This window comes from Scomber scombrus, chromosome 17, assembly GCF_963691925.1.
Source record: "Scomber scombrus chromosome 17, fScoSco1.1, whole genome shotgun sequence".
NCBI lineage: Eukaryota > Metazoa > Chordata > Actinopteri > Scombriformes > Scombridae > Scomber > Scomber scombrus.
In genome coordinates this window covers 2,339,478-2,350,601 of record NC_084986.1, presented here as the reverse complement: position 1 = coordinate 2,350,601, position 11,124 = coordinate 2,339,478, and the positions used below count along the sequence as shown (strand labels likewise).

Here is an 11,124-nt window from a genome sequence, read left to right as displayed (position 1 = left end):
TGAACCCTTTAATGTTGCAGTACATCAAGAAGTTGCTTTTTTTTTGTCCAGAGAAAACGAAATATGAAGTTGACTCGTTATTTTGCTGTCTTTACATATTCATTAGCTCCAATGTGTAATATTACCTTTAAAACGTGATAAGGGTTCATTTCATGCCAAATCTTCATGTCTAACTGATTCACAGAAACAAGACAGACATGTTAACTGATTGACAGCATTACTGACTGTGTATTCATGAGATGCAGAGACAACGTGCACAAGCAGGCCCATGTGTCTGTGTTGGTGTCTTTATGTTAATTAACCAGTCGGCAGTCCATGGAGGCTCCCTGCCAACTTCAAGTGAGACAATTGTAGTATGACGTCCGAAAAAAGTGATAGCAAACATGTTTTAATGCTCCGCTGCACCGCCTGTAGACCTTTGCTCCTGTTTGCCTTGTTAAAAACCCAGAGGACAGACATTTCAGCAGCCAGTCTGTGGTGTGGAGACACTCTGGAGACACTTCAAATTGGCCAGAGTCATCATTTCTAATCTACTCCAACAACACCAGCACAACCATGACCACCTTTGACGATATCTTAGAAGAAGCTGGGAAGTTTGGCCGCTGCCAGAAGCGCATCTTCGCCCTGCTGTGTATGGTGTCCATGCCCTGGGCCGGTGTCTACGTTGGTATCGTGTTCCAGGGTTTCACCCCAGATCACTGGTGTAAAGACTCTGCTGTGGTGGAGAGGAGGCAGGGGTGCGGCTGGAGCCTGGCACACAGTCGCGGGCTGACGGTGCCTGTGGTCAACAACTCTGGAGAGCTGCAGCCCAGCACATGTGAGCAGTATGAGGTGAACTGGAACACAACATCGCTCACCTGTGATACAGAAGAACTGGACCTCAGCAAAGTTCCCACAACTGCCTGCAAAGAAGGCTGGGAGTACGACTATGAGGGAAGGCAGTCCTTTGTTACTGAGGTAAGAAGAGATTTAATGGGGAGGTTGTTGCACCAACAAGAAGATATGAAAATGTTATTAATTTAAATTCTGTTTTGGGTTGATTTTGTGCATTTTTAAGGATTTTTTGGCTTTGAGAAACCCATGTGTGTAAGCTCAATAGAAAACATACTAATCAGAATATAGCAGTAGGGTGAAATTTAAAGGTAGTAGCAATTGACATGTAATTTTTATGTATTTTATATATATATGAAAATGCACAGATGGTCATATAGGCTGCTTGAACACAACTGATCTTTTATGGTAATACCTTGTTGGAAAAGTTAAGAACAACATAAAACTGTCTGTAAATAAAGTGCAGGCTCAGTCAAAGCAACAGCAGACAGGCAGAGAAGAAAACCTGGTTCACAGTGGATGTATTAGCATGTTAAAGCAGGAAAAGCAGGTGTAGAAAATACATGTAATGATTGCTGAATTCCTGTTTCAGTGTCCCGGTTTTGTGCATGTTAGCACAACAGAACAGAACCATTGTTCATGTTGTGCTTTTCCTACAATGACAGTCACAGTAGCTGTTGTATAAAAGGCTCATTGAGGAGGAGAGAGGTGTGAGATGTTTTTTAAGTAACATTGCAGCAGACTGTTGCACTGATAGTTTGGGGAGTTTTGTGACAATAATACTAATGATTGTAAAAGTGTAATTTTGTAGAGCAGATTTCATACAAAAATGAAATATAATGTGCTTCTCAATCAAAAAACACCCAAAAAAGAAAGATGCAAGAATTATTATTATTATTTGTACAGCACACTTTAAAAACAACGCAAATCAGAATACAGCAATAGGGAATTTTAAAGTAGTAGCTACTGACATGTCATTTTTTATATATTTCATATATATGAAGATGCTGTTTTCCAACATTAAACCCAGAATTGGTCCCTCATAATATAAACACCTGCTGAGGGACCGAAGATGGAAATGAGCTAATAGCTAAATCTAACATAAATCATCTCTTCTCATTTTTGTTTTTTGTGCATGTCCATGTTTAATAAAGACAAAAAAACCAAGGTAATCTTAAAGACATGAGACACAGTAGAGATTTTTAAAAGAACGAACACATTTCTTATAATTGTGACGCCAATTTGAAGTAAGTCTTTAACCTTTTTTTGGTTGAGTTTTGAGACTTTCGGCAAAAACTTGAACTAAACTAAATCTAATCTAAATCTAGACTTAATTATTGACATTGTGTGTTTGTGTGTTTTTTCCAGTTTGACCTGGTGTGTGCAGATTCATGGTTGGTGGACATGTACCAGGCCACGCTCAACATCGGCTTCCTGGTTGGGAGTATCGCCATCGGCTACCTGGCTGACAGGTAAAGCTGAGTGATAACTGAGTTCACCTTCAGTCACATACATAAAGCTTTATAACATTTCTTTGCTCATATTTGTTCTTGAACGTTTCATTTTGAGAGACACTAAGAGGATAAGTATGGAGTCTCTGAGGTGCAAAACACAGCAACATTAATTGAATAATTGAGTTTTACCCCTAAATATTGAAGATAGGGTTTAAAAAAAGGCAATAAAATGTTAAAAAATTACCAAAAGAAGAAGTCCCACTCATTTTGCATCCTATTAGACTCATGCAACAAGTCTTCCTTGAGACGAATCATATATTAAATGTTAGTAAACTGCTTGAAAATGTTATATTGTGTGTGTTTTGTTGCTCCGTCTCCAGGTTCGGCAGGAAAATGAGCTTCCTGATGTCCAACCTGCTGAACGGGATCGCTGGGATCCTGGTGGCCGTGGCTCCAAACTACGTGACTCTGCTGGTGTTCAGGACGTTCTACGGGTTCGGAGTGAAGGGCGGCTGGGTGGCTGGATATGTGCTGAGTAAGAACAACCATTTAACCATAAATCAATCAATCAATCAATCAATCAATCTTTATTTGTATAGAGCCACATCACAAAAAAGTCATCTCAAGGCACTTTACACATAGAGCAAGTCTTAACCGAACTCTCCAGGTTTAATTTTATAGACACCCAACATTCCCACATGAGCAGCACTTGGCAACAGTGGGAAGAAAAAACTCTCTTTTAACTGGAAAAAACCTCAGAACCAGACTCAAAGTGGCAGAACATCTGCCTCGACCGGTTGGAGTAGAGAGGAGAGAGAGGAAGGAGAGGAGAGAGAGAGAGAGAGAAAGAGGGAAAGGATAGGAGAGAGAGAGATGAGAGAGAGGAAGGAGAGGAGAGAGAGGAGAAAGAGGAGAGAGAGGAAGGAGAGAGAGAGGAATGAGAGGAAAGAGAAGAGAGGAAGAGGAGAGAGAGGAGAGAGAAGCACATTGAAGGTCCGGGACTGGAATCTATCATCCGGACGTCTACAGGCCCAGATTACCCGTGAGACGAGAAAGCACAGACAACTCCGGGGAAGAAGTTTATGTTATTGAATGCATTAATAGTACATGAATGTTATTGGATATAGATGGATGGATAGAGAGAGAGAGAGAGAGAGAGAGAGGAGGAGAGAGGAGCTCAGTGCATCATGGGAGTCCCCCGGCAGTCTAAGCCTATAGCAGCATAAACTAGGAGCTGGAGCCCTAACTATAAGCTTTATCACAAAGGAAAGTTTTAAGCCTACTCTTAAACGTAGAGAGGGTGTCTGCTTTTATCCCTCACTGTCTCTTAAAATCATGCACAAGTGTCAAACCCTCACACTTTAACCATCACTACTTCTTTTCTTCTTCTTCCTCAGTCACAGAGATCGTCGGGGTCGAATACAGACGTACAGTGGGAGTCATTTACCAGATGTTCTTCAGCGTCGGCATCCTCATCCTCCCTCTGCTCGCCTACTTCATCACTGACTGGCGCTGGCTGCAGGTCGTCATCACCGTCCCCTACATCATCTTCCTATCCTACTACTGGTGAGAAATACTCCTTTTTGTTTTAATTTTATGCTTTATACAGAAACAGAAGTCTTAAAATTCCAGCATGTGAAACATTCAAATTTCATAGCATCATATTTTTGCAGTTTTGTAACAGTTTTTTGGCAAATAATACCAATCTGTATGTATATTTGTGCATAAAACATACTTAATCCTCCTGTTGTCCTCAGATCAAGGAAGGACAGGAGGAAGGAAGGAAGGAAGGAAGGAAGGAAGGAAGGAAGGAGGGAGGGAAGGAAGGAAGGAAGGAGGGAAGGGAGGAAAGAAAGGAGGAAGGAAGGAAGGAAGGAAGGAAGGAAGGAAGGAAAGGAGTAAGTAGGGAGGAAGGAAGGAAGGACAGAAGTGAAGGAGGAAGGAAGGAAGGAAGCAAGGAAGGAAGGAAGGAAGGAAGGAAGGAAGGAAGGAAGGAGGGAAGGGAGGAAAGAAAGGAGGAAGGAAGGAAGGAAGGAAGGAAGGAAAGGAGTAAGTAGGGAGGAAGGAAGGAAGGACAGAAGTGAAGGAGGAAGGAAGGAAGGAAGCAAGGAAAGATGGAAGGAAGTGAGGAAAGAAGTATGGAAGGAGGAGGGAGCAAAGAAAGAGGGAAGTAGGGGAAGAACGAAGGAAAAATTAACGAAAGAGGGAGGAGGGAAGGAAAGAAGGAACAGTCAAAAGAGATGGGGTCAATTTGACCCGGGAGGACGACAGGAGGGATAAAAACATATTTGCTGGGAAAAAATACAAAATGAATGGTTCGGTTGTGTATTTGCAGGTTAATCCCAGAGTCTCCCAGATGGCTGCTGTCACAGAACAGAAAGGCACAAGCGGTGGAGATCACAGAGGCCATGGCCAAAGAAAACAAGAAGACTCTGTCCAAAAACATCGAGGTACGTTAGCTAGAAAACACACAAACATTGAGACCATAAACACATTTTGAAAACGTTTACTGAGGTTAGAAATCAAGTGAGAAGTTGGTGAATTCTCCATTGACTTGTATAGAGACGGAAGTCCTTTTGACACCAAAACGGTCGCCCCCTGGTGGCCTTTTGATAGAATGCAGTTTTAAGTTCTGCATTTGCATCATTTCAGAGGACCGGAACTCCCCGCCTGGTTCAGATATACACAGACATGAAGACAAAATCTATTAATCAGTTTAAATCTTGGATATTAAACTCAGAGTCACTTCCAGGTAGAAAACTGGTAGTAGATTTGAATTGCGGATATGTGTGAAATCAGCAAACTTCTTTATTTCTTCTATTTTTCAATGCTATTATATTTATAAAGTTTGATTAATTGCAGACTATGGCAGATGATAACGCAGAGTCCACCACCGCCTCCTTTTTGGACCTGATCCGAACTCCCAAAATGAGAAAACACACATTGATTCTCAGCTACAACTGGTGAGTGTTCAGCTGAATTCTCACATTTATCGGGCTTAATCTGTCTAAAGTGAAAAACAGGTTAGGGACAGTTATACAGTTATTACATCTTCCCCTCCATTTTTATTATCATCATTATTAATATTCATATTAATTTTTTTAACTGGTTTAAAGAGCCAACTCTTTTTTTGTCAGTATTTTATTTTACTTTTATTAATTTTCCCCATTGATCCTCATAATTATAATTATATCTATGTTTTATTTGATAGTAATTCTCAGTCTCTATAAAAACACTTAAGTATTGGTATGTTTGTTGTTTTTAAATGTGCAGTATGAATACAATAATAGAATAACTTAACTATCTACAGTTTAAAAAAGAAAAGATAAATTATTCACGTTACATGGCTCGTTTTTGTTTTGAAGCTTTGTCTGAAAACACAATTTAACTACTAAACTGCTATTTGTCACTATTATAAATTAGCTTCACTTTTAAGACAATCAAGCAATATTCAAACATTAAAAGAACTCTTTCAGACATGATTATAGACATATTAAATTACTATAATTTGCATCTTGTGTAAATTATAAATTGGCTTTTAGATGGTGATCCTCTCGAGTTCGCTGAAGGACATCGTGTGTCTCCATGTTTGTGGTAGTTCACGTCATTTCTCTTCCCCAGGTTCACCAGCGCTGTGGTCTACCAGGGTTTGATCATGAGGCTCGGCATCCTGGGAGGAAACGTCTACATCGACTTCCTCATCTCCGGCCTGGTGGAGTTCCCCGCCGCCTTCCTCATTCTTTTTACCATCGAACGCATCGGCAGACGCATTCCCTTCGCCTCTGCCAACATCGTAGCCGGAGCCGCCTGCTTCATCACCGCCTTCATCCCCGACAGTGAGTCTTTGAGGAAATTATAGGTCTAATATGACATTAAGCTTCACTGTCAGAAAACAACTATTTGCTATATAAAGATATAATGGCTTATAATGGCATCCTGAGCAGAGAATGAAGTCACACTCCATCTGTGTGTGTTGTAATCTGAACTTCTCTGTTCTTGCCTTTCCAACTGCTAGTGCACATGAGCTTTCATGTTAGATATACGTTTCTAAAGCATTTGAGGCAGAAATCAGCAATGCAGTAACAGAATCTTGATCCATATTTGATCAGCACTGCCTAGTTTGACAGTTTGATTTTGTGAGCTGTCAGTTCAGGGACACTTTCTTTCTTTTCTTTCTTGCATGCACATTTGTTTTAGCCTAAAATGTTGGTGCTAGTATGACATCAGAGGGCTGAATGTTATATTTTGCATTTTTTGACTTGACAAGCTACTTTAAATAATAGGTGAAGCTGTTTTTTTTAACTTAGAGGTTCACCATCCATCCATCCTTCCCTCTAATAAAACATTTGTCTCTCTCTTGCAGGCATGTTCTGGTTTAAGACGGTGGTGGCCTGCATCGGTCGGCTGGGTATCACCATGGCCTTTGAGATGGTTGTGTTTGTTAACACTGAGCTCTACCCAACTTTTGTCAGGTGAAATATTTTCTGAATATCATCAGTTCTAATATTTAAAAAAACAAGAGCTAAATGTGTAAAGATGATGATGATGATGAAGACTCTCAGTACTGACCCTGATCTGTTGGGGTTTTTTGTATTCAGGAACCTGGGAGTGTCCGTGTGCTCGACTCTGTGTGACATTGGAGGCATCGTCGCTCCCTTCCTGCTCTACAGGCTGGCTGTCATTTGGCTGGAGCTGCCACTCATCATCTTCGGTGGGTTTAATAGTATTTATTCATTAAAAAGTTGTGGTTCTTGTACTTTAGTTGAGTATTTCCATTTTATGCTACTTATGATACTTTTTACTCCACAACATTTTTTTGCCACTTCCAGTTACGAGCTACTTTTTGGATTAAGATTACCCCTAAAATGATATATTTTAGAAATGTACTATAGACTATGCTACTTAAAATAAAAAAGGGTATTATTATAATTAGAAAAAGACATGATACACTTATAATATCATGCAGTACTTCTATACTATAAATTTACCCAAAGTATATAAAATTGGCCCCAGATTGATGAAGTATACCATTAAAATGGTCTTACATGTACTTTATTATAAGACTGTACCGACATATATATATATAAAGAACCACAATGAGTACTTTAATGACTACTTTCTTTTACTTAAGTAACAGTTTGAAAGTAAGGATGTTTACATGTATTGGAGTATTTTTAGACAGCAGTATTTCTACTTGTATTCAAGTAAAAGATCTGAGTACTTCCCTCTCTGGCTACAAGCAAGAAGCCTGTGCTAATTTATAACCTGTGAGGTCATCAATATACAGATTTGAGCCGCTGATTTCCCCTTTAAACAGGTTTTCTGGCTACTTTTATATTCAAAAACTACTCTAGTCTCTGCTCTTTTACCTCATTTTACATAGAAATAACACCCAGTAATTGTCAGAAATCAGTTATTCTGCAATGAGATCCATTTGGATGTGAAACAGACAATGTTAGAGATCATTAAAGGGTGAAAATATCTTGTACTGTGATGTGCAGGCTCTCTAGCTTTCCTTGCTGGCGGTTTGGTGTTGCTGCTTCCTGAGACCAGAGGCGTGCCGCTGCCCGACACCATCGACGACATCGAGTTCCCAGAAAGGTGAGTTTCTATTGCTGAATCCATGCAGGAAGACAAGGGTTTTTTTGCCTAAATGTAATTTCTTTATCCCTCTGTCTACTGTATATACTTGATACAGTTTCTGTCACTTTTCTCTCAATGATTAGACATAAATTTTAACTTTCTGTGTGTTTAGAGCGAAGGAAAAAATGATGCTGAGGAACCAGCAGATGACCAACCTGCTGCCCAACAAAGACGTATCGACCAACAAAGATACAGCGACTGTTTAATCTCTCTCTGTAACCAAAGTATTTATTTTTGTTGTTTCACAGTGTTGCTTGTCGTATGTTCGGTAATTCCTTTAATTCATGTGTTGCTCAGCTGTGTCAGTGTTTGTCTTTGTTTGTCTTCGACCCGCATCGCCTTCAAATATCATGTTTTGGATCAACTCCCTGTTTTTGTTTGTGAATGATGTAAGATGAGTTATTGAAATATGTGTATTATTATAAAGCCATTTGCCATCAAGAGTTATAATTATTATAGAACTGTATCATTAAATTATTAAAGAGTTAGCTTTTAACAAAACTTTGACTCCAAGAGTTTTCATACAAAAACAAAGTATTTAAGAGGCCATGGCATTTTTTTATTTATATAATCTTAATCTACAAACGGACAATTGGGCTTTCGACCATCTTAACATGCTTTTGGGGAATGGAGCTAAGAGTATGGCAAACATTACAGGACAAAAAAGGCACTCAAAAGGTCACAAAAATCACAACATCCTGGGAAGAAGACCTCTATGTGTTGAATGACTTCTGCTTCTGTTTCCTCTTCACATTTCCTTTTGAGCACTACTTGCATTGGGCTTTTTGGCTAAAACCTGCATATCTCTTTTGATTTAAGCATCTAGTTGAATATTTTGGGTCCACTGCCAGCCCAATTCATCCAAACCAGACACCAAAACACCAAAAGTCTTTAGTAAATGAAGCAGTTTCTTCAAGGCACTTCCTTTAGAAATGAATAACTACTTTTGAACTCAACTAACTGAACTCTAAGAGCTTGGTCTCCTATTTTACCCCAATAGTTTGTACTCAATAACACCTTAAAGCGATTTCTCGGCGTAATTTCGACCTAGCGTCATATGCACCATGTGGTCTATCTAACCACCCGTTAGTACAGTACAGGCGCTAACGGACCCACCAGAGTATCTCGTAAATTACTCCACTAACAATGCCTGGGTTGTTATCAAACTTCTACAGTAGTACAAATGGGGTCTTTCTCATAAATCGATGCATTGGAAAGTTTGTAAGTACACCAGGAGTTTATTAAAATAACACTTACCTGATGGCTTTTATTCTGCTGCTACTGCTAAAGTTGTAAACATCCCTGCACAGCCCATCTAGAGATCTAACTCCACCAGTTTGCGACAAAATGGAAAAAAAAAAAAGCGGAGCGGTTGGTTAGATAGATGTCATGGTGCATATGACGCTAGCCGAACCACCATAAAATCAATGTCTTTACTAGGGCTCAGTATTGGTCCTCAATACCTTTAAGATATCGAGTGAAATAAATTGATACCAAGTAGTATGAAACGTCTACCATCAAACCATCATACCTGCAATCGATCCTTTTTGCACCTAGAGCTTGAAAACATGACTATTTGTATGGACTTGCTCACAGCCAATCAATTCAAGCGTTCTTGTATTTAAAGCGACATGCAATTGGTCCACCGCCACAGCAGCTACAACCTGTCTGTGGTGGTGAAGTCGTGGTGAATTTGAGTTAGCGTGCTTAGCAGTTCAGCAGCCAAGATGCCTCCTAAACGCTCTAAAGTGTGTCAACACTACACGCCCTTTACACCGGATAAAAGACAGAGACCTACATGTGTTAATGGGAATCTAATGAAGGACTCAGTTGGTATCAGGATCACTTTAAGGATACTTGGATTGGTACTGGTATCGTCATTTTAACCCTAACCCTAACCCCTAGTCTTTAGTAACAGGATTTGTACCACAAGTCCTTTAAAGTAGCTGTAATTAAAACACTTCTTAGAAAACCTACTCTTGATTCGGGTGTTTTAGCCAATTATAGACCTATATCAAACCTTCCCTTTCTATATAAGATCCTTGAGAAAGCAGTGGTCAATCAATTTTGCGACTTTCTACAAAGCAGTAGTTAATTTAGATATCTTCAGTCTGGCATTATAGCCCATCATAGCACAGAGACAGCACTGGTGAATGTTAGAAATTACCTCTTAATATCATCAGACAATGGACTTCTCTCTGTCCTCGTCCTGTAGTTTTGCTTTTGATACCATTGACTATCAAATCCTATTACTGGAACATTCAATTGGCATTAAAGGAACTGCATTAAACTGGTTTAAGTCCTATTTATCGGATAGATTTCAGTTTGTACATGTTACACTTTAGGCATACTTTGAGAATTTGTTTTGGCTTGTGTTCAGGCTCATTCAATGATTGCATAATTCTTTGTCCATTCGGCAGATCTCCATTAAACAGTAACATGTTGCTGCCTCCACTGCCGCTTTAACTAATTCAACAGGACTCTTTTGGACTTTAGCTCTGGTCGAATTAGATTAGAAGAACACTGTGAATTTGAAGTGCACTCAGTTATAATATACTAAACAAAGAAGCACAATAATTGACTTTTTAAAAATTTTTTATTTCAGATTATTACACTGCAACTGAATGCTGGAGTATCTGTATCTCGTTTTTGGTAGCTGAATGTAATTTTGTTATCTCCCGCAGCCTCTTTGCCTTCACAATCTCAACATTTCAGTCCCTTTTAAAGCCAAGACAATGGTAGAAAAACAACACACACTGCCAACATCACTTACCAGAACTTGTGTCCACACTCTGTCATATGTGACTTATAATTTCTCAGCAAATAGAGAGGGAGAGGGGTGCAAAACCATGTTCAGTACAAGTTAACGCAGCTTTCAAACTGTTTAAAATGACTATGGTTAACTAGCATTAAGCACAGTGCTAGAAACAAATTAACCAGGCAATATCAGCCTGGTTATATCTCTCTCTCTCTCTCTCTGCTGGTGCCTGCCAAGTCGCCCCACTTGTATAACTGCATGATGGCCAAGTTTGCTCTCAGAGGGCATAACAGTGCCTAAATTGGCTTTCCTGTGGGTGGTTGCCTGTGCTTGACCTAATTTGAAAAAGGAAAGTCTGCCACCCGTTCCAGAAAAAATGCCAGGTTATTGAACTGTAGAGTTGATAAGGAAACTGATTAATTGTTTAAAGTTTGAAAC

The 11,124-nt window shown here is 39.5% G+C and overlaps 1 protein-coding gene across 1 annotated transcript; it reads left to right on the top strand.

Annotated features, from left to right (window-relative positions):
* The first annotated feature begins 471 nt into the window (after nucleotides 1–471).
* slc22a2 (solute carrier family 22 member 2) lies at nucleotides 472–8,419 on the top strand. Its single transcript, XM_062436813.1, has 11 exons — nucleotides 472–957; nucleotides 2,200–2,303; nucleotides 2,666–2,820; nucleotides 3,683–3,851; nucleotides 4,621–4,735; nucleotides 5,148–5,248; nucleotides 5,907–6,121; nucleotides 6,649–6,757; nucleotides 6,884–6,996; nucleotides 7,787–7,886; nucleotides 8,041–8,419. The coding sequence occupies exons 1-11, from the start codon at nucleotides 556–558 to the stop codon at nucleotides 8,132–8,134; spliced, it is 1,677 nt and encodes a 558-aa protein (XP_062292797.1). The 5' UTR covers nucleotides 472–555; the 3' UTR covers nucleotides 8,135–8,419.
* The last annotated feature ends 2,705 nt before the right edge of the window (nucleotides 8,420–11,124 follow it).